The sequence below is a fragment of the Dichotomopilus funicola genome (assembly GCF_033296635.1).
Source record: "Dichotomopilus funicola strain CBS 141.50 unplaced genomic scaffold C8A04scaffold_6, whole genome shotgun sequence".
NCBI classification, from domain to species: Eukaryota; Fungi; Ascomycota; class Sordariomycetes; order Sordariales; family Chaetomiaceae; genus Dichotomopilus; species Dichotomopilus funicola.
In genome coordinates, this window is record NW_026944027.1 from 45,217 (window position 1) to 71,036 (window position 25,820).

General features: G+C 55.2%; 4 protein-coding genes and 1 non-coding gene across 5 annotated transcripts; 1 reads left to right on the plus strand and 4 right to left on the minus strand.

Annotated features, from left to right (window-relative positions):
- Nucleotides 1–476: 476 nt before the first annotated feature.
- C8A04DRAFT_25282 (uncharacterized protein) lies at nt 477–1,131 on the minus strand (the record flags this gene model as incomplete). The annotated part of the gene is made up of 3 exons (XM_062779500.1): nt 477–622; nt 827–1,036; nt 1,125–1,131. The coding sequence occupies 3 exons, from the start codon at nt 1,129–1,131 to the stop codon at nt 477–479; spliced, it is 363 nt and encodes a 120-aa protein (XP_062640086.1).
- A 1,304-nt stretch (nt 1,132–2,435) lies between these two features.
- C8A04DRAFT_t26 lies at nt 2,436–2,520 on the minus strand. The gene has a single exon. It is a non-coding gene; the product is annotated as a tRNA-Gln (tRNA).
- A 226-nt stretch (nt 2,521–2,746) lies between these two features.
- Nucleotides 2,747–7,117, minus strand: C8A04DRAFT_34620 (uncharacterized protein; the record flags this gene model as incomplete). The annotated part of the gene is made up of 12 exons (XM_062782895.1): nt 2,747–2,779; nt 2,863–2,971; nt 3,033–3,088; nt 3,163–3,455; nt 3,528–3,544; nt 3,628–4,048; nt 4,961–5,317; nt 5,656–5,705; nt 6,109–6,228; nt 6,301–6,469; nt 6,537–6,844; nt 6,921–7,117. 12 exons carry the CDS (start codon nt 7,115–7,117, stop codon nt 2,747–2,749), a joined length of 2,130 nt encoding a protein of 709 aa, XP_062640087.1.
- A 6,546-nt stretch (nt 7,118–13,663) lies between these two features.
- Nucleotides 13,664–16,258, minus strand: C8A04DRAFT_34621 (fungal-specific transcription factor-like protein; the record flags this gene model as incomplete). The annotated part of the gene is made up of 2 exons (XM_062782896.1): nt 13,664–15,956; nt 16,086–16,258. The coding sequence occupies 2 exons, from the start codon at nt 16,256–16,258 to the stop codon at nt 13,664–13,666; spliced, it is 2,466 nt and encodes an 821-aa protein (XP_062640088.1).
- Nucleotides 16,259–22,793: 6,535 nt separating this feature from the next.
- On the plus strand, nt 22,794–23,090 carry C8A04DRAFT_25286 (uncharacterized protein; the record flags this gene model as incomplete). The annotated part of the gene is made up of 1 exon (XM_062779501.1): nt 22,794–23,090. One exon carries the CDS (start codon nt 22,794–22,796, stop codon nt 23,088–23,090), a length of 297 nt encoding a protein of 98 aa, XP_062640089.1.
- Nucleotides 23,091–25,820: the final 2,730 nt, after the last annotated feature.

A 25,820-nucleotide genomic window follows, 5' to 3' on the forward strand; every position in this document is an offset into this window, starting at 1 on the left:
CCCCCCTTTCCCTCCGCCTCCGTATCCAGAACGAGAGCCGAGAGTGGCACGCATGCGAGGTCCCTTTCCTTTGTCTTTGGTTGAATCACAGTATACTCTATTTTATTCCCAACTTTTCGAGCGGCATGGTTCGGGTGAGGATTTGCTACCGGGTTGCTCAGGGGTAACGCAATGCAGGATAGGGATATCACAAACAACCGGGCAGAGTTCTAAATTGCCGCCACGGGCGCAGGCGAAACCGATGGAATGAAGGAAACAAAAAAAACACGTCCATTCTTTCCCCTACATACATATTACATATGAAATGTTGTTTGTTCGGTGTGTTGTGTTGACATGTCGCTCCACCTTACGTCACGCAGAATCCGTCGTTCCGCCCTCCTACTTTATCATCTCCTAATCCATGGCGTCCTCGCCGCCGTCTAGCGATGATGTGTCCTCATCCTTCAATGGATTTCTTCACGGCTTTCATCCCCCCCTTACTTCTTGTCGTACCCCTTCTCATGCAACTTCTCAAAGTACTTGCTTTGGTAGTTGCTATCAATCCTGCCGTCGCGCGAAGGCGGCACGGCGTAGATGGAGCCCTTGCGCTTTTGGAAGCGTGAGGGCGGGACTTTAGAGGCGTCTAAGTTTTGTGTTTCGCTCAAGGTTATTACGATTGTTGTTCTTAGAAAGACTTGTTGTGAAAGGCGAGGTTGGTCGCCAAAAAAAGGTGGATTTGACCGGAGGGTAGGGAGAGAAAGAGTTGAGGGCTAAGAAAGGGGGTGTATGTATGGCTACATAAACCCTTGAAATAGAGGGAGAAAGAGGGTATGGAAAGAAAACGCACCCCATTCATCACTATCCCGTCGGTCTTTATGTACTTGAGAAGCAACCAAGTTAGTCGGAGATCTGGGGCTCGCCGGGCCAATGCTGTCATGAGTGTCCTCTTTGTTGTTGGCCTCCTTATCGGATTGTCTCGTCGCGGCCACAGCCTGGGGGAAATCTTGCGTGGTTGGACTCGGGGAGCCTGCGGTAACGGTGCTCTGTTTGCGATCCTCTAGAGTAAGGGACGGAGAAGAACACTTTGGTTAGCGGGGCTGAACTAGACGGAAAGGAAGCAGGATGAGGTAGGTAATAGAGCATACCGGCCATTCTCGACGCGTGCAACTTAGACGATTATCTTCAAATTCCAATTCGATAAGAAGAGTTGTTTCCGGTCAATTGTTGCCAACCACAGATACATACACAGGAGGAAAAGGTAGGAGCCACAGATCGGGGCTGAGAGAGATGAGGTCACACGTCAGTCAGGAGAGAAGTCTGAGCGCAAGCCTAGCCCGAGCTCAGAGCATAACAACGGGGAACGCCGAAAGCTGGTGAGGTTTGGTGGGGTTATTATATCCATCCCAACTTAAGGATACAAGCTGTGGCGTGGTTGTCCGAGCCATGCCATGGAATGAATGGTTCTCGACATGCGGCGCTCGGATCCCATTTCTTGCCGTCTTGTCTTAGATTCTCGGCACATTATTGAGACAGTCTAGATGGAGGCGTCCATGTTGCTGTGCAGCAATGAGAAGACGGCAACCACATGGCCCATCCATGGGCTGCCTCACCGGCTATACAGCGCATGACTCCCCACAGCATTGACAGGTTAACATCGGCTTGACGCGCAGTACCATCCGTATCTCGCGCATCTGCTATATCCCTGGATTCGGATGTCACGCGATAGCTGAACTCCTCAACCAGTATGGTCCAGAGCACACAGCCACTGTTAGCCAAGCTCTCATGACAAGAGCCGAGCATGATATGAGACGGAATGGACCACGGTCAGGCAATTGTGGCAGTGTAGTTCTCAAAGACGTCCCTAGCCCCAAATTTCACTTCGTAAATGAGCAACAGCGTGGGTAACTGAAGATCGTGAAGAGGCATTTTGAGGACAGTTGCGAGGCTACAAGTCTGACGTCACCACAGCTCTTCTCACTCTAGTGTAGTCTAGCTGAAAGGTGCACAGAAGAAAACAGTTTCCCTCGTTCGTGACACAACAGCTCGGGGTTTCCAGGAAAGGAATTCCTGGGCGGGCTTCCTCCTGACGAAAGCGGGAGATCTACAGTGTCACGCCCTTCAATTGTTGGACGCCCGGCTTGTGAGATGTAGAGGAAATGGAGATTATGTGGCCGAGACTTTTAGTCCGCAAAGCATCGGAGGCCTCAGAATGGACCATGCAATGGGTTTCCTCCTTCGCTTCAGTGCTCAAGCCGATGGTGCTGCTTAGTTTGGGGTGAGCATAGGGAAGAGGGGGCACATGAGTCACATGCTGTATTGAATCACTGACTGGGAGTGTGGTGAGTTCCTCGCGTCCCGAAACACAACGAACTCACCGGCAATGGTAGAAAAAAGAAGAATTGGGGTTTGGAACATATGGTGTTATAAGCCGACCAAAAACAGGTAATCAAAAGATGAGGTCGTGCCCGGGTTCGAACCGGGGTTATTGGAAAACTCGATACGAATCAAAATCCAAAGTGATAACCACTACACTACACAACCTTGCTGTGTGTTAGTGCGCACTCCCAAAACTGGGGCTTATGTATGGTATCGATAATCACAGGGTTAGGGTTATGGCAAACGAACATCTCCCACACACACCATTATAACAAATCAAACCGTAACAAGTTTCCAGTGATGCATGATTCTGAGACCGTCTATATGTTCTATTACACGTTGTCTTCATCTCTTGTTGCATCACCTTCTTGGCGTATTATTTCACCCCTAATTATGTCTTGCGATGCAGCGCCCCAGCACCAGCCTAGAGGAGGACGTCAACATGACCGTGTTTACTCTTATAAATAAATGCATGAGAAAAAGGGAGGAATGGTTATCGAAACCTACCTGGTGGCTCGGGAAGATAAGTGTGTCGGCAACGACCACGTTCTGCCGCCGTCCTGCAACAAAGACAACCACCTCTGCAATGTCGTCAGGGGTAAGAGGGTCGCAGCCGCTGGGATTCGGTGTGAGCGAAACGATCTCATACAAGGTGAATTTTTCCCTAGGCCACTTACGCATAGACTGCATCAGCCTTGGACTTGTCTCCGTAGAAGCGGACGACGGAGAATTCCTGTCCATTTCATATCATGTCAGCTTCCGCTTTGTGCTCGCTCCGACGCGTCGGTAGAAAATGAAGCAACCCACCGTCTCGACCTGGCCCGGGTCAACCTCCATAACACGAATACGGGTATCAATTAGTTCCTTGCGTAGGGCATCGCTGAAGGAGCGCACGGCGGCTTTAGTGGCGCAGTAGATGCTGCCGCCGGCGTATGGCTCGCGGCCGGCGATGCTACCGACGTTGATAATATCTCCCGCGCCGCCTTCAGGGCGGGTCTTGAAGATGGGCAACACAGCTTGCGTCATATTGATCAGACCGGTCACATTAGTCTTGAACATGACGTTGATGTCGTCTTCCGCAATCTCAGGTGCGCGGGCCACTGAGTAAAAGCGAAGGCGTAGTTAGTATCATCGTCCTGTTCCCGCGGAAAACCACAGGGTTATTTCCATACTTCCTTTGACGAGGCCCCTAGAACCAGCAGTTAGTCCTCGTTTTCTACGGTGTACCCAATCACCCGATGCTCTCAACTCCTAGATCTGAGGCCGACTCACGCATTGTTAACTAGCACATCTACCGCCTTAAACTCCTCAGGTAGCTTCCCCACAAAGCCCTTCACAGCCTCGGGGTCTGATACATCCAACTCAACAGGCAGCACCTGCACGCCTTCACCTACTTCCTCGCGGATCTGGGTGGCAATCTCGCGCAACCGGTCCACGCGGCGGGCAGTGAGCACGAGCTTGAGGTTCTTGGGCGCGGTGCGCGCAAACTCAAAAGCACAGCTTCGCCCGATTCCGGACGACGCGCCGGTTATGACCACGGTCTTGCCTTCGAGGCGCTTGGTCATGGCTGCGGCTGACATGGCACGGGTTGTTAATGGCGATGCCAAAGCGAAACGAAAAGGAAGCTTGTTGGGGCGGACGAGAAGGCGGGCGAAGGTTGTGATTTTGGCAGTTGTTGTGGCAGTTGTTGTGGCTGACGTTGTAGCAGCGGACCTTGCGAAGAACATGGCAAGTCAATGGATCCTCTGTTGGTTTTAAACCCTTAAATACTCCCCGACAACGGAGCGGAAAGGCTGGTTCTGTACTAAAACTGAAAGACGTGAATTAAATGGCTGCAAGTTCCTGAAGCCCTGCGGAAATCGGCACTGACGCCATTCTTGGGAGAGGTCCACTTTCCTCGTTCTCCTCGTTTTCTATTCCATGACCATTTGCCTCTGTCTGTTATCTAAAAGACCATTCCTCATACCGTTCAATGCCCCGGCCGGGCCCGGAAAACACCCCCGCACGCCGGGTCCATTTCAACCCACCGTGTGCCGGGCTTCAGCCGCTGCTACCCCGCACTGATTACCCTCGAACCCGGGACCCGGGCCATCCGCAATGGAAAACCAGGCACCTATCGAGCCAGGACAGGAATACGGCTCTCTGAATGGCCTCGGTGTTGGGGGTGGGTGGAGGCCGCTAGGCTGGGAGAATGGAAAAATGGGAATAAACTGGCCCAAGATTGTAGCGGAGTTATGAAGGCCAACAAGAGGGACAAGAATATCCGTCCTCATCTTGCACCGAGAGCTTATTATCACATACCTACCTACATTAACGTTATAGAAATATCGAAGATTTCTCATTGCACCACACTAGAAAGTAGGAAGTAAGTTTTTATCTGGTCTCCTTCACCTACTCATATGACAAATAAACCGTTCAAAAAATCTTACCATCATGGCCTACAGATACAAAATATACCTTCTAATTCGACAACGCCGCCTCCGATGTAGTCTATGATCTAGCCTTTCCTCTATTAATGACTTCCTTCCGAAACTCCCGGTCTATGTTTCCTCTTCCCGCTTTTCCCGCTGCCCATCGCCGCCCGCCTCGGTTGCCACCGAACCACCCCCCTTCCTCCTCTCCGCCTCTTCACGATACCGCTGGTGCATCATCTCTACCATCGACACCCGGTTGCGACGATACACACCCAACGTAACCAGCATTCCGACCACGAGCACGGCACAACAAACAATCATGTTTTCACGCAGAGCATCCGTGTAGACGCGCCGGATGGCATCCCACTGCTCGGCAGGCAGCGAGTTCGTGTCAGCCGCCAGCCTGGCCACGGTGCCGGAGCCGAGGGACTCGGCGGCGGTTCCTGCGAGATCGGAACGCAGTTTGACAGCGAGGATGGCGGACGACGCAGCAATGCCGATGCTTCCACCGAAAATGCGGACTTGCGCGATGATACCTTGAGCGGTGGCTAGAAGAGAGAGAGTTAGGCGGCTGCAAGTAGCAAGAAGTGAAGAATGGGGCGGCCGGGGGACGAAAGAGGGGAAACTCACCATGCTCCCAAACGGGCACTTCCACGGTGCCCATCATCGTCGACGATGAGGCCGATAGTCCGAACCCCAGCCCAACAAACACCAAAAAGCCCAGTACCTTTGGCTCAATATCCGACCCATAACCCGCCGTAATCTCTAGCCCACAACCCAGCAGCATGAAGGCGCAGGCCAGAAGCATGGTCTCAAACATCCGCTCCGGTTTCCCTTTCCGCCCGTTGATGGCCCCGGCCAGTATCGTCCCACACGCCGACGACACCAGCATCGGGAGCAGCATCAGACCCGCTTGCAGCGCCGACCGGCCGTACACTACCTGGAACCGCGTCGGGAAGACATAGATGCATAGGAGGAAGGGGAAGCCCGTCAACATGATGTGCAGAACCGTCGCGACGTAGACGCGGTTCCGGAGCAAGACGGGGGGCAGAGCTAGGGCGGGTTCGTGAAGGGGTTTGCTGGGGTCGGTTTTATGGCTGTTCTTTTGGATACGCCGGCGCCAGTAAGCGAGGAACAGGTGCTGCCAGCCGAAGAGGAGGACGAGGGCTAGGAGTCCAGCTAGTAAGGGCGCGAGAAAGACGGGAGAAACCCAGTCGGGTGATTGGGCAGTATTTTGGAAGGGAAAGACGATGAGAACGGTGGCGGCGATTCTAGAGATTGTTCTTTGTTAGACCATGCCTCAGGGCTCGACGGGCAATAGTTTGGAGGAAGCACTTACAAAAGAAAAGCGCTAACAAAGTCCAAGTCCTTCCAGGCCCGGCGCTCCAACGACGGCAGGTACTTATCGTCGGGCCAAGAAAGGATAAAAACGATGAGTGAGAAGACGCCGACGGGGCCGCTGTCGTTTCCGTTAGTCCACGTCCAGCTATCTACTACGCACGAATCTCACGCAAGATAGGGAGGCACATACTTAATCCAAAACACCCATCTCCAACTCGTGAATTCGGTCAGGATACCGCCCAGAACAGGGCCCAACACACCAGATATTGTCACGACAAATCCAATCACGCCGGCGATATGCTGCTTCGCCCGCTCTGGCGTCGCCTCAGTCAAGATAACCATGGCCACGCTGTACAACCCTATAATCAAATCAGCCCTTCGTCGGCGGAAAATCGCCAGTGCGCATCATTATGTGAAGGCACTCACCAGACCCTCCCATCCCCTGCAACGCCCTCAGCGCAATCAGCTCCTCTAAATTCGTCGCAAACCCACAGCCCACCGAGAACGCAATAAACACGGCATACGCGGCCGCAAACGTCGCTCGGCGACCGATCACGTCGGACACGCGTGCGAACAACACCGCACAGCCCAAGTAGGACAGTGTGTAGGCGAGCGCCACCCAGTTGATGCCGCTGACGTCGATGCCATCTCTCCCGAACTCAGCAGCGATAGTGAAGAGAGACGTTGCGACGATGGAGGAGTCGAGCATAGAAAGGAACAGACCAAGGCAGACACTGCAGCGGGGCATGTAAGTTAAGTTGAATGGCACCGAGGAGGAGGGCGGGGCGCACGGGGGTCTCTGAATCTTACCCAAGGATGAGGGGAACCAGACGAATGGTTGGGAGCGGTTCGGGGACAAAGGTCTTCTCGCTGGTGGCTGCAAGGTTGCCGGATGGTGGCTTTTCGGTCGAGACGCTCGCGGGGGTGCGCTCAGGGACATATGGTTCCGCATTGGGGCTGACGTTGCCCGGGTTCTCGGGACTTGGGGGGTGGTTTGTGGTGGCCATGGTGGTGATATGAAGTTGTAGACAACGGCTACAGCACCCGTGAGGTGTTACAAGAGGTATTGTAAGAACAATAGCCCGGGGAGCTGCCGTCGCTCGGGTCCAATACCCCAAGAAGAAGATACGGGTTGTCCAACAGAGAACGACCACCGCGGCTGGGCAGTGGCCAGTTGGGCATATAAATGTTTTCCTCCGATTGCCCTTTATCACAATAACTTGTCACAGCTAAGCCGGCTACCGACACGTGGGAAGCGACTGCTTGATCTATGGCTTGCTGGTCAGATCCCAAGGGACTGACGCAATGGGCGGCGGATGAGGACGAAGTTTTGTAGATCACCCGACTGCCTCGCACTCTCGCACCTTCGCACTCGGCTAACAACCCTCAAAGAGAAGGCTCTTGACACTTGGCAGCTCTCGAACTGCATGTCAGCGTCGATTATCGGACATAACTTAGAACACGCTGCGGGGAAGCGGACCATCGCAAGGGAGAGATTCCCATCCCTCGTGGGTATAAGGGGAAAGCATCAAACACCACCGTCAAGCGAACACAAGGACTCGGAAGGATGCACTATGTACGAAGTAGGTAGTGTAAGCCAACCGCATTCGCACTCGCCAAAGTACACCGTTTTGGATCTTGGGCTGATTCCCAATTCGGCTGACGCCTTGTCATGATTGGCCCGTTTGCTCAATGATGAAGGATCGGCAATTGCTTTTTCTTTGCCAGCGCAGCGCCACAGGCTCGCTTCTGCATCGCCGGCCACACATCGATCCCACAACTCCAGTGGCCTGTTGCGCATGTTCAATTCTTTTCATCCATCGAGATTCGTTTTGTTTTCCTTTCTATGAAATTGTCATACAGTCCAGACACAGCGTGTTCGATGTCGTATTCAACGGTGTATCCAACGGCGTGTCTTTATAGTGCTGCAGCCGGGCTGAAATCCTGAGAATCCTGAGATACTTTCCTTAGGTACCTATGTATGTACCATGTACCTAGGTACCTGCCTATGTTGAAGCCTCAAAGTGGAAGGAAGCAACCCCAGCAGACAGCAGGCGGAACCCACCCGAGCCACCTCCAAGGCTGTGTATCCTTGGGGCCGATACGTCACAAAAGATGCGAATGAAGAACCAGATACTCATTGTAACATAAGTTTCCTACTCCCCTCAAATATTCCACACTTTACAAACTCACAGTCAGCAGTTCTCCGCACGACCAGTCTGAACCCACCGTATTGAAGAACACCAGAGCAGGTCACGAATACACCCTGGTAGCAAACATCGCAAATGCCAGCCCTGCAGTCCTTCGCCTTGTAACCATTTGAGCAGGCTACGCCACGGGGAACTCAAATGGACAACAACAAACGGCAGTTGAAACGACAAAACCTTTCCGAGCCGCTCCGTAATGTCTGACTTGGTAGTTGACGTTATCTAAGACATGTGGGTCGTCCACCGATGAGGCAGCAGAGAAATCAAGTTTTACCGATTCCCCGGACATCTCGGCCCGAGAAATGTTTTTATTTTATGCCCAACCATTGTTGATTAATCATAGCAAAATATCACGCTCAAGTTCGGATGTTTTGCATCAAGGCGGAAGGCCAAAAATTGACCACCGATAAGCGACGAAGGGGCAAAAAACCAAAACACAGCAAGCTGCCTGCCCTTCGAAACGTCAATTCAGCTTGGCACGCTAGCCTTTTCGGGACTTACACAACCCAAACTCTACACACCTTTGGCCGCAACAGATGCTTCAGCTTCTTCCAACCTGTATTTTCTCTCCCAAAACTGTTGCAGTATTACTGATGGTGCTTCTCACGATGTTGTGTTAACCTTGGCGAGATTCGTCAAGACAGGTGACATAAGAAACACGAGGACCTAAGGCGCCAGCTAATAGAGTGGGTGGTCGTAGATTCTGATGTCTTCCTCTCTCCCCAAAGACAGGGAGGAAAGCAATGCACCCTATGCTCCACTTTACGGGGCCTGGGCGGTGAAGGTTGGCCCCGTCGTGGTCAAGGCTGGGCCCTGCCGTATGACCAAAAAAAAACCGCAAATTGAAACGTTTCAATTTGGGTCAATGATATTTACTTGGACCATATACATACACAACTCTTTTCTCGCTCTGTTACAGAAAATATTAGACTAGTAAGGTTGGCTGAAATGGGGGCACCTATTCTAACTCATCACCGGGTACATTTCCAGCCAACCACTGTCAACTATGGTATGACAGAGTTTGATAAACGTGTACTGTAGATTATATACCTATCGTTACGAGGCACTCCTGTTCATAAGGGGACAACACTCGGCATCCCTGCTCGGTGTTGTAAACCTAATTAGGGGTGTCCATGCCTTGGTTGTCCTTCCCTGGACCTGGGCTCTCAGGGCCCTGCCTCAGATAGCTCATAGCCTGCCTTCTCCTGCTACCACGGTTTGGGGAAAGGCGTCTGATTTCTTGATTATATTACTAAAGGTCGTTTCTCGGGTCATCCATCAGTGCTTCGTCCTACACGCTCCTCTTGATACCATCGTGGTGAATGTTGACCATGGCCACGTGGGTTAGTACTACACATAGTACTGTAACACATATACTGCCTTCCGACTACGCCCTTCAACACATACCAATGCTAACCACAACGGTGCTTTTGGGTCTATATATATGTGTGTATGTTAACGTCTGTGTGTATGGGTGTGTATGTATCCTGCTAACATTTAGTCAAAGAACTAGACTTACTTGGTTTCGCTACTTAATGGTATGTCAATACATATGTGCTATTCTCGGTTCCATGTATATTCAGAGCCGTACTAGCGATACACCCGCCCGTATCTCCTTCGACAGATTCCTGGAAATGAGTGTTGTCTTATCATCCTAGATACCCTAACTCCGTTTATGAGGCCCTTTTCAAACAGACTACACGTGTAGCCCCCCTTATGATATGGGGTCCTCAGCCTCAATTTCCCTTCCTGGGTCGCCCTAGGCTGCTCCAACCGTGTTGTGAACGTACCATTGAATCCATATGAGGGATGACTACCTAAGCCGAGCATGCCGACTACACCGTTAAACACGTACCTACATCCGCTACACCGGTGACATGCTTGAGTGTATATTTCAACAACCGCGCTGTTGAACGCACCATTCAGCATATATCCACATGGACCGAACCGACTGTCAACTACCTCGGTGTACACATTTTTAACTAACAGTTGAATATACTGTTAGCCACCCCGGGAACTAAACCCTTGAGACCCACGGAGCAACGCAACTTACCTCACATGACCAATTCAGCTAATATAATCCGCGCATAGTATCACTAACAACTCTTAGTAGGATCCCATCATCTTGTCATGGATACATGACTAAAGGGCACCATTGATAGAGGAAACAGCAATTTTGGGTCACTCCGTGCCCACCCGGGCGCCACAACCGCCGGCGTGTGTGCCAAATCGAGCCTGGGTCAAACCGCCAAGAAGACAAGAGAACACCTGGCATTCAACAGGAAAAAAGGTCCTTGAGGAACCAAACTTCGTTGCTGGCGTCGCTCATGAAGCACTGGTTCGGACGGGAAGAAGAAAGAGGCCCCGGTCTTGGCGTAGATCTCGGGCTCGGGGCGGTTACACAAATGCGACCGTCTCTCAACCCCGACTTTCGCCGTCTCAGACCCCACCCAAAACCCGGGCTCCGAAAGGGCGGCTTCCGGGTTTCTCGGCATGGTGCCTCTCTCTTCTCCTTCCGGAGCGGGTAGACACCCCAGTGAGCGTTTCGGCGGCCTCCCTCGCACTCAGCCGTCAGGCCAACATATCAGAGACAAGGCAGCGATTCACTCGCATCCTTCACGACAATCCGATCGGTCGCCAACGAAAAACAGGCCCCATTTTCCACCGGCAATGGTCGACAAAGATGCCGCGGATGGACCTGGGTGGAGTGATTTCCGGCATCCAGTACCGCCGAATGTCAAGCCACAATAGTCGGGGGTTGGGAAGGGGGCCAGGGTGATTTTGGCTCACTTCATCTAACCCCGCATTCTTGATCCCATCTCTCGCTCGCAAAACCACGTCCCAAGAAGCAGATTGGATACCGCTGTTGATTGACGCACATCGACGTTGCGAGAGAAGGCATCGACACCCTCGAAAGAATGTTCTTTTGATCACGCCGACCGGAAAAGGCAATTGATTGCCATCGGCCTTCACAGCCCAGTGGTCTTCCCCGCATCTTCAATTTCCTCCCCCAGGTCTCACCAGAACTGGGGTGCATCAGTACCCCGCATCCCCATCTCCAATTTTTGAAAAGTTTCCCCACCTCGAGACGCCCAGAGAGTACTTGGGTACTTCGCAGTTTCGGTGCAACTGACCGCCTCGAGCCCCTTGTCCGGGAGGTACCTCAAACACAATTCGCGCGACGGCCCGCAGATCCAGATTGCCAAAACAGCGGAGACGCGCAGCTTCAGCGTATTCTGCCAGCCAATCGTATCGCGCCGTTTTACACGATGACTCCGCTTTGGGAAGCCGTTTCTGTTTTCTTGTCCTTTGCGGCGCCTGCAATGCCTGGCTCGCCAGCCAACCGCACGCCCTTCAATCTCCTTTTTCACGGCGAGCACTCAAGGGCATTTGATGTGGTTGTCCGGCGTCTCGCCGATGGTCACTCGCATCGAGACGGAAGCGCCAGGGGCGAGCCGTGGGTTGTGGTCCTTGGCAATCAACGGTTTTTTTGCCCCGCCCATCATCGTTGTGTCGTGTAACCTGCAAATAATAAGTGATGCCGGCGTTTGCCGAACGCCTCATGACTTTTTCTGACTCCCACCCCACACTTCCGTCTTCTTCCCCATGGAGAAAGAAAGGCATGCTCGAGAACTTTGCATCGCATTCGCGTTCGGCAGAGCTGAAGTGAGACTTGTCTCTCGCCAACAACCCGGACCCCAGAATCGATGTTGATCTTCACCCCAACCTGCCTCAGCCAAAAAACTGAAAGAACATCCAAAGAAGCATCGTGCGGGTCTGCGAATGCAGATCACAGCCGGGAGAGGGAAAGCCCAAGGTCCAAGCAACACTTGGCGTTCTGGGGCGTCGGCCCTGACATCCAGCGTGCCATCGACGGCTCAAGCAGCAGGCCCACTCGAGACTTTTCTAGAAGCACGCGATGTAACCTTCCGCTCCACCGGCAACTCTGGCGGTCGTTCCCGTCTTTCCACAAGCTTGTTGCATCAAATCTGCTGCACTCGCTCAAGACGACCCTACCACTGAACCGGGTGATCTGGAGAAGGGCCATTTCCCAGGGGCACACACACACACACCGCATCGTCCACCCAGTGGACAACGAGAGCAGGTCGGAGAACAAGTCATCACCCTCTCTGCTATGCAACGTGGAACCTCAATTACTCAGTCTCACGGCAAGGGACGACAACCCGTGCCGGCACATCCCAATTGGCTGTCGTCATCAACCTGGGGAAGTTTTGAAGCATCCGGGAAACATCCGGGGAACCTTGTAACCTCTCGGCCATCCCGCCAGCCATACTTTGTGTTCTTTTTTTTTTCTGGAAAAAACCAAAGGTGGCAGGAAGAACATATGCACATAACCCACCCTCCCACAGATCAGAATGCGGGGAGAATGGTCACCTCTAGTAACAGATAGACCTCAAGCCCGACGGAAAGCGATCAAGCCAGAGTGTCAATGTCGTGTAGTGTAGTCCTCCTTGATCAAAGTCCTCATGACAGAGCGAGCGTTGTTGCTCATTTCGGATATCCAGCCCAAAGAGCCCGAAGAGCCGGGAGCCACTTACCACTTATCCAACTTCACTCCATGACTTTTGGAATTAAGGATAGGAAGAAGCATATCAAGGACCAGACTAAGGTAATTCAGATTGTGAAAGTAAAGTAGTTGAGGCATGGAAGATAGATTTGTAAATTCTGTGTCCAAGAATAAAGTATAAGCAAGAAGAGGGTAAACAGGCACTGCACCGCCCAGCCGAGCCCAACCCAACCGCCTACCGACCGTCCAGCCTATGCGTTGCCCCCCAAGGTACCCAAGATTTTTCCAACCTTCCCATGTCCCATCCATCATTTCAGCAGCGAGCAAACATACGTCTCTCCGTGACATGGTATTCATCGTAACACACACAGAAAAAGTCCCAAAACTCGTTTCCTTGGTATATCCATCATCCGTCCACCCATCCATGAAAAGCCAGCCCACCCAAACAGAAGGAAACACATTTCCCATTCTCATCACATCGCATCCGTCATTCATGAACAATTTATGGTGCGTCCCACACACCCACACACACGCCCAAAAAAAGAAATCGCCCCCATCTGCCCACCCACACACAAATCATACTTTGTTGAATTTCCCGGCCCGGAAAAGTTCCCCCTTGAGGGTGGTAGTCATCCGACGCAGACCGTGCAGATTGCATCGGGAAAATAGGAGGAGAGAAGAGATGATTGGAGAAAAGAAGAAAAAAAAGGGCCCTCCCGAAGAAACCAAATTGGGAAAATAGAAGTGAAGAACAAAAGGGGTAAAAAGTAACACATCATATCCAACACAAGAATGCCCTTCCGATAAAGGGTGTCAGCCTAGTAGGCAAATTCCATGCCCGCCTGCGCCGGTGCATGATGGTGGTGCGGATGAGCATGGTGCGCCATCAGACCGCCGTAGTCAACAGCATGCACCATCCCCCCTTCTGCAGAAGTGACGGAGCCCGGCCCTCCCTGGTGGTGGTACCCGGCCGCCGCGGCCGCCGCAAACTCCGCTGCAGCCATGGCCGCCGACTCGTCGACTGGGCTGCCCAGCGTGACGTGCGGGTGCGAGTGCGAGTGGCCGTGCCCATGCGGGTGGCTCGTCGGGGATGGGGTGCTCGTGGGCTGGGCCCCCCAGTACATCCCGTCGAGGTCACCCCAGAGACCGCCTTGGTCGAGCAGACCCATCATGCCGAGCCCGTCGACGGGCTCGAGGCCGATGGGGCTCATGTGCATGCCAGCGGCGTCCGCGGCGCCGGGAGAGGCCATGAGCATACCGTCGGCAGCACCACCGGCCGCGCCCGCGCCGGTGAGGACCTGGATGGTCGGGCTAGCGGCGGCGCCGGCGCGCTGCTGCTCGACGAGCTGGCGAGCGGCCTCGTACATGCGCCAGACGACCTCGCGCGAGCGGCGGGCAGCGAGCGACCACTCCTCCATGACCTCGAGGAGGTCGAGGACGGCCTCGATCTGCTTGAGCCACTCGGGCACGCGGGGGGAGCCCCACTGCCAGAACACGCTGACCAGCGGCACCATGGCGGCCTGGTACAGGTACCAGACCGCGTTCCAGCCGCTCATCTGGTTCCGCGCCCACTCGCGCGCAATGTCGTCAATGGTTTGCGCGGCGAGGTCGCGGCACGTCTCGATGGCGGCCAGGTCGGCGTCGCAGGCCTGCGTGTGTGGGTTCAAGCCCGACGAGGCGAGGGAGAGAAGTACGGGGCGGTGCAGGAGCATGCGCAGGTTCTGGTAGCGCCACTTCATGATGCAGCGCGCCATGTAGAGGGGCTCAGCGCATGGGTCGGTGGTGCGGAGCAGCCAGGGCAGGGAAGTGTACCAGTTGACCAGCTGCGCATCCAAGCTGCAGCGGTCTTCGGTGCGGAGAAGGGGCGTGATAGCGAGCATGTCTTGGATCTGTGTTGAGATCTTGCAGAACTTGATGTTCTCAATCAGTGGCAGGATACCACCCGACTGCTGGGACGAGTCGCGGCTAGCGTTGACGCCGAACTCGGGCGGGCGGATGTTGATGGCCGGGCCCCAGCGACCAAACGACGGGCGGCCGGTGGTAGTGGTCGCGCAGGTGTCCAGGCAGAACAGCGACCACCAAGTGCGCCGGCGGGTCTCGGCCGCGACGATGTCGCTGCTGGACTGTGCGAGGGATTCGCGGTGCAGGCCGAGCGCGCTGGCCATGCGGATAGCGGCGCCGAGGACAGCGTTGGCCATGTTGGGGCGGTTGATGTAGTGTAGGTAGAAGCCGCCGACGAGAGCGAGCGCCTGGACGATCTCTAGGTGGCTGCTGCCCAAGGCATCCATGGGCAGGTGCTCCATAGCACGGTTGTAGTAGTTGATGTGGTTGTAGTCATCTGACTTCATGGCCGCGATGCTGCCCATAGCGAAGACCATATTGAGGAGCGCAAGCCACGGCGCATCAGTCCGCTGGCCCTCGAGATAGTCGGCCCGGAAGCTGCTCTCGTCGAGCATGGGCGCAAAGGAGTGGATGCGCTTGAAGTAGGCGTCGATCAGGGTCTGGCCCTTCCACGACCAAGGGATCCGTTGGGTGTCCTTGGGCGCTGAGGAAGAGGAGGACGACGATGACTTTTGGCGAGTTGTGGGGAAGTTGTGGGACATGTCAACGTTGCTGAGGGGTGCAGCGAGAGTGTTGCGCAGGCTGGGTTGCACCTTGAGCATGGCCATCAGGGCAGCCTTGATGGATGAGGCGCCAAGGTAGGAGGCCTGGCGGTCGACCGAGAGGGAGAGGGCGTTGATGTCGTCGGCCTCTGCTGGGATGGGGTCCCGTCCCCTGCGCTCCTCATCCCATTCGGTATCCCGTGAGGGTAGCTGCTCCAGGATGTTCTCCGACTTGGGCATCATGGGCGAGCCAAGGTCCGAGATGGGTGAGGTGTTGATGGGTGGTGATGGCAGACCGCCCACTGAGGTGTCGAGCATGGGGCGATCTAGAAGGTTGAGGAGTTCTTGCCTCGACAAGGGCAGGAGGGCCTGCACTTCCTGGTTGGGATACAACCGCTTCAGGATGGAGCGGCATTCTTCGAGGGACTGGGAGAGGGCTTCGAGGGTCTTGCGAGAGGGGATCACCCGTTGACGGTGCTTGTCATAGAAGCACCTCTTGGGCGCCCTGCTGGAGAGGCATTGGCCGCATGGTTGTTGACCATCGCACCGACTGGTAAGGTTACGCTTGTTAGGGCTTCTGCTTTCTCTCTGTGTATGTTTGTATCATTGATGGCTTGCATGAGCTCCGCCAACTTACATCTTGCGCCTCTTGCACTCGGCACAGGCGTGTGGTGTGGTTATCCTCTTGGCTGTGCCTGCGCCGCTGGTCTTGGTGTTGTCTTGCGAATCTGCCGATGCCTTGCGAGGAGTGACTCCTTGAAAAGTGTGGAACATCCCGCCCTGAGTGGGCACCGGGATGGTTGGTGCCATTGTGATGATGGATGAAGAGAGGTCTGAGGTTGAAGATCGAGGTAGTAGAAGTATCAAAGGGGTATCTCTGGTCAAAAGTTGCTTGGGACCGGCCCGAGACGTGACGCCGGGTCGAAGAAGGTAGTGATGAGATGGATATGGTTTTACACAGCCTTGTTGTACATGAAAGGCAATGCCGAAGATGTGGTATTCAACCTCTTGACGACAGCCACAGTGGTGATAAAGATAGACATTGGCAATGGCGGCTGCGAGGCGAGACCGTGGGGAGCAGATGCAGACTTATATATCTACATTGCCGGATGCAGCTGCGAGTTGGGGTTGGGGCTCCCCAGAAAAGTGTGGGGAGAGCGAGATGGGAAAAGATGGTCGGTTAGCCAGGCCGCCATGGGGTGGGGAAAAGGTACCTACCCCGGCTTGTGTTCCCTGGTCCGGCTCTCCGCTCTCTTTGTACCCCCCCCCCTTGTTCTGCGTCGTCGTCCCTCTTTTCAAGTTTCCACCCCCTCCTCGAGGGTACACTGCACGACGAAGTACTCATTAGGGTACCTTCGTACCGTTGCAGCAGGCGAGACGCGGGCGCTTGGACGATGTGGACACTGGAACAGCGGTCCCATTGCCAACGCAATTTGCGCTGGTATGGGGCCCCCAGTATAGCTTTGCCAGTAAGGTCGAATTTAGAGTGTGCGCGTACAAGGCAATGTTCAGCGCCCTCGTTACCCAAGTGGCTGACGCGGTTGGTTAATGCCGCGCGAGAACCGTCTTTCACGAACCGGCGAGCCGACACCAGAAAAATAAGAGAGGCTTGATGGACAGGGGGTAAGGCTGCTGGTTCGGGAACAGCAATGGCGGGCACCACCAATCAGGCCTGACATACCCGCAGGTACTGTCAAGGACTGCGCTGTACCTGGCTCGACATATTAATATCAGGCACAGTACAGGTCACGCTCACCCGCCATCCCGATGGAGATGGAGGGAGGCAAGTAACTAAACCTGAACGCGGAGAAGGCGGAGAAAAAATAGACAAGAGGAAAAAAAAAAGACCAAAACCATCTCTGCCCACTCACCCACACCCACTCTGCACATTGTCTGGGGAAGCATCAGGCCCTGACCTCATCAACCAGCCAGCGGTCGCCCTCGGGTCGGTGGCGTTTCAGCGCCGTGGCCGGGGTGCATGGGGGATGGTGGGCGAGGGAGGCATTTTCCCCAGCAATACCAGACGAGCCAGAGAACGCCCGAGAAGAGACCTCGCTCGCTATTTCCCCTCCCATGCTGCACGTCAGCCAGGGATGCCGCACCCAGGCCACACGTGGGGCTGCTGTGAACAGCAGAACGCTGTGCTTGGTTGTACTGCGGAAAGCCATCGAAGTAACTTGCCGAAGATCCTGATGATGTTACACTGGGGTATCGGCTGCCGAAGCCGCTGGAGACATGGGAAGCGTTGGCGAAAGGTCCCCGCCACTTTCCTGGTGCAAAAGGTGCAAAAGGCCGTGCAAAAATGCTGTTGTTCGTTGACGGAGCCATGCTAGGGGGAGCCCAGTTGGAGTCGGGGTCCCCCACAGCTCCTTGAAAGCCGTGGGATCGAGGAAGAGGACTGCCGCAAGTTGTTGGTAAAAGCGAGATGAAAGGGTCGATTCCACACACACGCAACCCATCGCGCCGCTTTTTCTGTGTTAGGAGTTCTGCGCCGTCTTGTGGGAAGACACCCCCAGGTACGGAGTAGCCTCGTCGCGAAGGAATTGGAGAACAGTGGAGAGAGTGCCCGCGTTGGAGAGTTGGCTGGAGAGGGGGACCGTCGGCCCCAGGAACGCTGCTTTCTCCCCCCTTGGGCGCCGGCAAGTTTGTGGAGAATCCACTGCGTCGTCGCCATCTCATTGGTGTCCGGCTCTCTTCAACGGCCAGCGCCCCAGGGATCTGCCCGTTGGCCCCCCTTCGATCCGGACAGACAGGGGTCTGAGTCCGGGGTTGTGGTGGTGTGGGGCCTGAGCTTCTCCAGCACTCCAGCTCGACTGTTTCGCGAACCGGACAGCTTGGGCGCTTCTCTCCAGATTTTGGCAGGTTTGGACGAGCTGGGGTGCATACATCGTACTGTAGCGGGAGACGGAAACGGATGTGGCGCGCCGAAAGGGTGGTGAGAAAGACGATATGATCCAGGTACATCCGCTCACACTGCCTTGCCCCCATTGTTGGAGGTTGCGGACGCGAGCCGCAGTTGTAGACTACACTATACTGGGGGGCGTGGACACGTTGATTTTGCGAGTGAGTTCTTGTTCTCTCTCATCATGGCTCGACTCATACAGCGCAGTCAATCTCAACTTGGAACAGCGCATGCGACGTTCCCGATGTGGTCACCTATCAATTCCTTTTCCGAGAGGCCTCTCACGCGACGGTACCAGAGGATGTTCAAAACGATTGAAGTTGAGGCAGGGAAGTGAGGGTTCTGGCCTCGTTCGCTTGTCGTGTTGCCCCTCGCGCTGCGGGGTCGGGGGCTTCAGATCGAGAAGAATCACGAGAAAAATAGATGGCAGAGTGGCGAGTTCAGCTCTCGTTGAGGCACATGACTGCGCGCGCAACTCCCCGAACCGGGGGTTTCCATCGTCCAAAGTTCGCCTGACCTTGTGTTTTGCGGTTCCTCGTGGATCTTGTGGAGTTCTGGGCGCTGGCCGAGCCGCCTCTCCACCGTCTCCAGCGCCCGAATTCCGCAAAGCGGGACAGCATCACTGCACGACAACACGCACCCACCAAGGGTTCGTCGCCCGCTCACGGGGTGTCCTTTTGGTCCGGCTGTTCCGTCATGCTGGCGGGCCCGCGATCAGGGGAAGCGCGAAAAATGTGAGCCGGGCCTCGAACGCTGCGGTAGGAGAAAAAAAAGTTAAAATCTGAGAGGGCGAATCGAAAACTGGGTCCCGTCCTCGGCCGAAGGACAGCGGGACGGAAAGCTCGCTTTGTGCCGTCTTGCGTCCTGTCATTTCGGTGCGGCCGCGTGATTTTGTGACGCAGTCTTGGTGTTGGCCGCAGGTCCCTTTGTGAGGACCTCAGCCAAATCGAGCGACTGCCCATCAACGACGTTGACGTTTTGGGGTTCGAGGTCTCCTTGGTGTTGTCTTTTTTTTGCTTTGTTCGTTTGCGGGACCAGGGTCCGTCAGCAGTCCCGCAGTCCCGTTCTCGGCGTTTGAAAAACGATCCTGCGCCCACCGTCGCACAGCTTGCTGCCCACTTCCCCCTGGCCCTGCACAAGATGGAGAGTGACATTTTCGCTGTCTTCCCGGCTGTGCCGTGGCCACGCAGCGGGAATCGAAGGGGTCGGTGACACGGACATGACAGACAGAAAGCGACAACACTGACAAGCGTGACAGCTAACGTTAGCCGACCCCACACTTGCCTCGCTCGAGCCGGTTCGCAGGGAAGAACAATCCTGGCAACCTGGCAAGGCGTCGCCGAAAAGGCAGTGGAAGTGAGACATGGCTTGTGCTTTTCGCCTTCTGGAAGTCCCAGCTTTGCGGATTTCAGGGTTGGTGAACCTGGCGGATGGTCTGAGCCAGCCCGTCGACGCCGAAGGAGGTGTCGTGAGAGTAGGAAAAAAGCATTGAGCTGAATGGTAAGAATTGAACGTTAGGCGTGGTACCCGGACACGCCAGGGAGCTAGGAAGGTCAACGTTGAAGTCCATATCCGCAGGCGCGACGTCTCGGCAGAGCCACAATTTCGAGCTCGGCAGAGCAGGCGCGAGTGGCTTGCTAGTGGCTTACACACCTGGCGTGTGGCTTCGGTTCGACGGCTTTCACCTCCAGATGTTCCATGAAACGGTGTGGCGCCCGTGCACGAGAGTCTCCACGTGCTCCGTGCTCATCTCCCGCCCGCATCAGCCTCGCAGTCTTCTCTCTCCGTGTCCGGGCTTTCGTGGACGGTGTTTGTGTGAAGTCCTCCGTACCCGGGCTCCCCTTCATCCACCCCTTACACCGCCGCTCAAGGAGGTGCCAAGACGGTGTGCCCGGCGAGCAGAAGGCAAAGTTGTTGCTGAGTGGAGTGGGAGCGTGGTTCGTCCCAAGATCCTAGCCGCCTTCAGAACGTACAGACAAGCACCTGGTGGGTGGTGTTTGCGAATGAGAACTTGTTGGCCTCTCAGTCAGAGTTTTGAGTTTCTTCCCCACAATCAATTGACCCAATCACAACCGCAGGATTCGCTGGAATCGCGGCAAAACGAACCGAACCTGGGACGTGTCCAGGAACAACTGAGGTAAGCTAAGAGTGCCGATCCCCATTGTTGCGTGAGTTATTGTTCGGCCACCCGGCTCAACAACTGAGCACAGATGACTGTGACTAGTTATTCCTGGTCTAGAGTTAAGGTTGCAGCCGTGGGATCTTGTGTGGACAGGTCGACTCGCCGGAGAAAAGCATTGATCAATCAGCTCCAGCCCCCTCCATACTCCGACAGTAAATCAGCCCACTATCCGTACCTCGTCGTCGTCAACTCGCGCAGAACCAGGCCTGTACTATTTTCGGCTTGGCGGTGTAAGTTAATTCCTCTGTACTCACGTCCGCCAGATCGTCCGCCCGTTGGCTTCTTGGGCTTCGTGACGCGCCTCCCCCTCAAAGCTCGGGCCAAGAGGTGCGGTCGTGATGGTGTGGTGGGCGGCTTGCAGCGGTGGCTTCCTCGGCCGAATTCGCAACGCAAAGCAACATCGTCGCCCTGTGAGGTGGGCTTGCAGCAGCTTCAACCCCTGCCACAGCGTCAGAGGGAGCGCGGGTGAGGAGGCTTTCGCCGACACCTGTGACAAGCACAAGAATGGGCAGCTATCCCTAAAACGGCTTAGACCTTGCGAGCTTCGGCATGCGCATCCCAGTTTTCCCCACAGGCAAAATCCAAGATCGAATGAGCGTCCGAACACCTTCGACCAGCCAAAACCTTCCACGGGTTCATCAGCCACCAACCGCTTCCACGACGAATGAAATTGTCTGTTCAACGGGAACATCCTGGCCCTTGATCTTCGCTGCCTCTTTTGACCGCCAGCAGCATGCGCACAGACGTGATGGACAAGCATGTGCCTGCCATTCCATGCTTCTCGAAGCCCATCAAGAACTTCCAGCGCAGCACGCTAGAGCAGGATCCAGGAGACAGGCTATGGGGGCGTCAAGATGGAAGGAATCCCGGGACTGATGAACATGGAACGACAAAGTAATCCTCGGAGACGCCAGCGCCATCGTGCCCCCAGCCCACTCCCGATGAATGACCAAAGCCCGGGGTGCAAATGTTCGCTGCGAGCTTCTCGACCCGGCCGTCCCTGATTCCAGTGTCAGCGTTAATTTAGCCTGCCTCAAATCCAGGCCATCTCGTCTTCATATGCCATAACGCAGCCATCTCCGCCAAACCTATCTCGACCCGTCGCTGCCCGATGCTGGGACATCTCACAGTACTCTTCGGCTCCTCGCCTTCCCCGCCCCATTTTGCTCCTCCTCCTGTCATCTGACACTTAGCACTTGGCTCGCCCCTCAACTGGGCGAACTGCAGCCCTCTTGGAGGTGTAGTGCGGTGCGCGGCTGAGTGCGCCATCGCATTGATCAGCGCCTTGGTGGTGTGTGTCGCAAGGAAATTGAGAGGCTTGACTGGAGGTTTGACTGGGGTCGGGGGTGTTCCTCGAGTTAGCCTCCTCGCCCACGGGCTTCCTTGAACGACGGGAGGACGGGATGTCAGCGCCGCGAAGCCGGCCGGCCGGTCGTGGCTGGGAAGCCCAAGCATCGGCCGTTCGCCACGGCCATCCCGAGATTCAAGCCATCACACCCCCCAATAACGAACGTCATGGCTGCCCGCTGCCGGCACACAGTTGCTCGCAAGGCGTGGGCAAATTTGCCATGACTCCATGAGTCTCCATTACCCTAAAAATCGAGGATTGTTTCAAGGCTCGCAACCCTTCCTTGCCTCCGGCTCCAACTTCCTTCCAAGCGGGAGAGGGGCAGGCGGGCAGGGTAACATCGAGAAGGCCGCCCACACGAGAATTCTTCTGAAAACTTCAAGCTTCAGGTTTTTACCAATTTTCCGCCATCCACACTCCCAGCAACCGCAGTATGTGATCGACAGAGCCAAGTGTCTTGTCTCTCACTCTGCTTTGTTACTGTGTCGTGTACACTAGGGTAGGCCGCCCTCTCTCAGATATCGAAGACCAACAAGCAAAGCAAGTCCCACAATACACGTATACACCCCCCCTTGAGGCGATCCGAAACACCTATTCCACCCATTCCACCCATTCCATGTCTGGCCATGAGGATTTGGCATACATTTATAAGCGCGGCGCATGAAGGGGGATTCAACGGTTCCAAACTCTCTGCTGGGTCTTCGGGTCTCCACCGTTCATCCTGTTCATTATGTTCATTCAACAACCCGTTTTCCCTTCATTTTCATCTGGCAATTCCGGCCGCCCCCGCTCAACAGCGAGATGTTGTCGCAGGACGGTATAGATTATCAGAACAGTCTCGCCCGTCCCCTGCACGATAGAGCCAGCGTGTCAGCTCCTCCATCGTGGGACATGTGATCCTGCACAGGACAAGATGTCGCCGCAGCCGCATCCGACGCTACGTTTCCCGCCGTCCCCATCCCGTTTGCCTGCCTGCCGTCCGCCGACAGTCCTGTTCCTGTTCCTGTTTCCGTTTTTTCTTGGCTTCCAAGTCCGGATGAGCAACCAAGGCACGGACTCTGTGCAGTGCCAGTCAGGGACTGATCCCGATGTCGTCGTATCGCATACCACCTCGCTGCATATGCAAGGAGGTCTAGTGCCCTCTTCTCTCGGCCAAATCGCCCAGCGTTCCGGACTGGACGTCGGAACAATCGCCACACTGATCCGTTGAGACCTGGCAGTGATCGCCCATGTCGGCCTCCTGCTCCTGTGGTTGTGTGGCTGCGATGGAAGTTTCCTCGCCGCCCCACACGCATGTTCTCCAACATTTTCCCCAGACTTCTTCACATGAGACAGCGGCAGGAAACCATGCTCCTGCTCATCGTGGCTTGCAGGTTGATCAGAGCCAAGATCTGATAACGGGTGCTCTTGCCGGGCCTCCCGTCATCCGGCCTGGGGTCTCTCCCTACACGTAAGCTCCCAGGACATAGAGAGAGGGGAGAGAGGTGACAGAGTGGGAGAAAGTCTGGGGGGGAAGACGGAAAGCAGCATCCTCTCCCACTCCGCACCCCAAGACCGGGCCGCACACATCGTCGACGGAATACTCCGAAGGGTGACACACAAGAGAGGACACGATATCTTCACCACAGATTATTGATCAAGCCCGGGCCCACGATCCGGGTCCTGCGTCTTTCTTCCCCCCTTTTTCCTCTCTTCCATCGTCGTTCTCGCCCACCCCTTCACCACGACATCATTTTCCCATCGTATACAGTGTACATAGTATGTACGAAGTATGCACATACTTTTACCGCCCGCTCTATCATAGGAGCAACGGCTCGCCGGGAACATTCTTAACCGCTCGCTCCCCTGTGGTCCCCAGCGAAGGGGCGGTCGGCGATAAAGAAAGTAGGTGTACATGCGTGTAAGTGGAAAAGAGGGAAACTTCCGAAAGGCGTCTACTCCTCCAGCGAAAAGTCCGAGGGTTCCATTCAGGCCCTGCGGTCCGAAGCGTGTAAATCGACGTTCGGGGTCTCAAACCGAGTGGGGGCCTTCTTCTTTTTTCTGACTGCTTGCTCCCTTTCTCCAAAAAAACGAAAACAAAAACGCAACGTCTTTGTTGGAGAAAGGAGGGGCAACTGGCTTGGTGTCCCCGCAGCAAACAGGCGCGCGCGAACAGCAGAGCAGCCCAGGCTATCGGACTGACGGGCGGGCAGCCCAGAAGGTCGCAGTGTCACTGGATCCCCTAGTCAGGCCAACTGCTGGGATTCACGATGCTGCATACAATACAGACCGCCATCGTCCATCCATGTCCAGCCTGCCGGCGACTGATGAGACAAGTCAGCCCATATCCGTCCTTGACGGATATTTACCAAACCATCAAGCGGGCTTCCTATCCACCTCGACGTATCCACTTGCCAGCGGCTGCGGTGACCGCCCGTAAACCTTTCTTCTCAATGCTACGATGAAGGCTTGGCTGACGGCGGACTGACTGGTCGGATGGTTGATTGACTTGTCTTGCTGACTCGGTCTGGTTCACCACAGCTCGACCTGGCCGGCGCTTGGGTCACTGACCTGATAACCTTGGCAAGACAAGGTAACGACCACGAATCCACCAGAAAAGACGATACAGGGAGAGCCAGTAAGCCAGCAAGCGAGTGAGTGGGTGAGTGGGCCGGCACGTTCAGCCATCCGTCCAGCCGACTGGCACCGCCTCAGCCCAGCAGACGCCGCAAGGTGACGAGACGGAAAGCGGTCAGGTCATGCATGGCACAGGAGTTCACGATGGCAGTCTACACTAGGCAATGGCACGCCGTGACAGGCAAAGCCGCATCGTGGCTCCATACTCGGATACCAAGCAGGGAAGACCACCACCTCGCCTGACAAGCGGGCCTCAAGCGGGCACGATGGCTGGCTATAGTCTCACTCCGTCACTCACTCCAGTCCTCGCCTTGTTCCTGTGGGGGTTTCGCGTGCTCGCGGCAGGTTTTACGGCCAAAGCGAGGCCAAGCGAGCCCATTCCGACCGGTGGAGCAGGCCGGTAAGTCCGATGGACAACGATGATGATGACGACGGCGGCGAGAAACCACCGACAAACACAGTGGTCGTCACATCTGACCAGCCAGTAGTATGGACGTGTAAGTAGTTCGTTTCTGGGGTTCGAAGATGAAGAACCAGATCAGCCAGTCAGGGGGGAACGCGACGCTCAAAAGGGATATCCCCAGCCTCTTTCGTACACGACCTAAGAAATACATGGACGGGTACGTATGTAAACTACCCAAGGCGATCATATCGGGAAGTGCGAGTCAGTTTGTGGCGATGGAGGAGCAGTTTATGGTTCAAATGGGACCGTGAATGAGGACCATCTGTATGAGATATATCATCCAGCACCACATCTTGCTGCATCACTGCCGCTCATCGAGGTCGATCAATGTACATCATCGAGGAACAAGCACGACAAGTTCGTCAAGCAACGACAAGAATGGAAAAAGAGTGTTGGTGTAACAACCCGCTCAACCCGCCGTGCCCGCCACTGCCGAATACCATGCCATGCCCCATGCCATGCCATGGAAAACTCATAAAGGCCCGTGTAAGTGATGATACCCCTTTAAAGTGGCAGAGCAGATCGGAGATCTTCCTCATCCCAATCACCGTGTAGATCCTTTGGACGATGCCTTCGTTTCCTACTGCGTAAATTCATCCTTTCTCTCTCTTTCGCCCCTTCGCGCCTTCACCATTGCTGGGACCACAGCCAAAAAGATCACAAGAGCAGAACTGAACGCGTGGTTAAACCCGGGCGGATCTGCAGACCCCTGATGCCACTGCAAAATTCAAATACCCAAGATACGACTGATACCCAGGAAGGGGGGTGGGTGGGTGGATAAAAGCGACACGGGCAAATGAAAGAGGTCAAAGGCAGAGGCCAGCACAGAACAAACGTACACAGCACACAGCCCAGATGCAC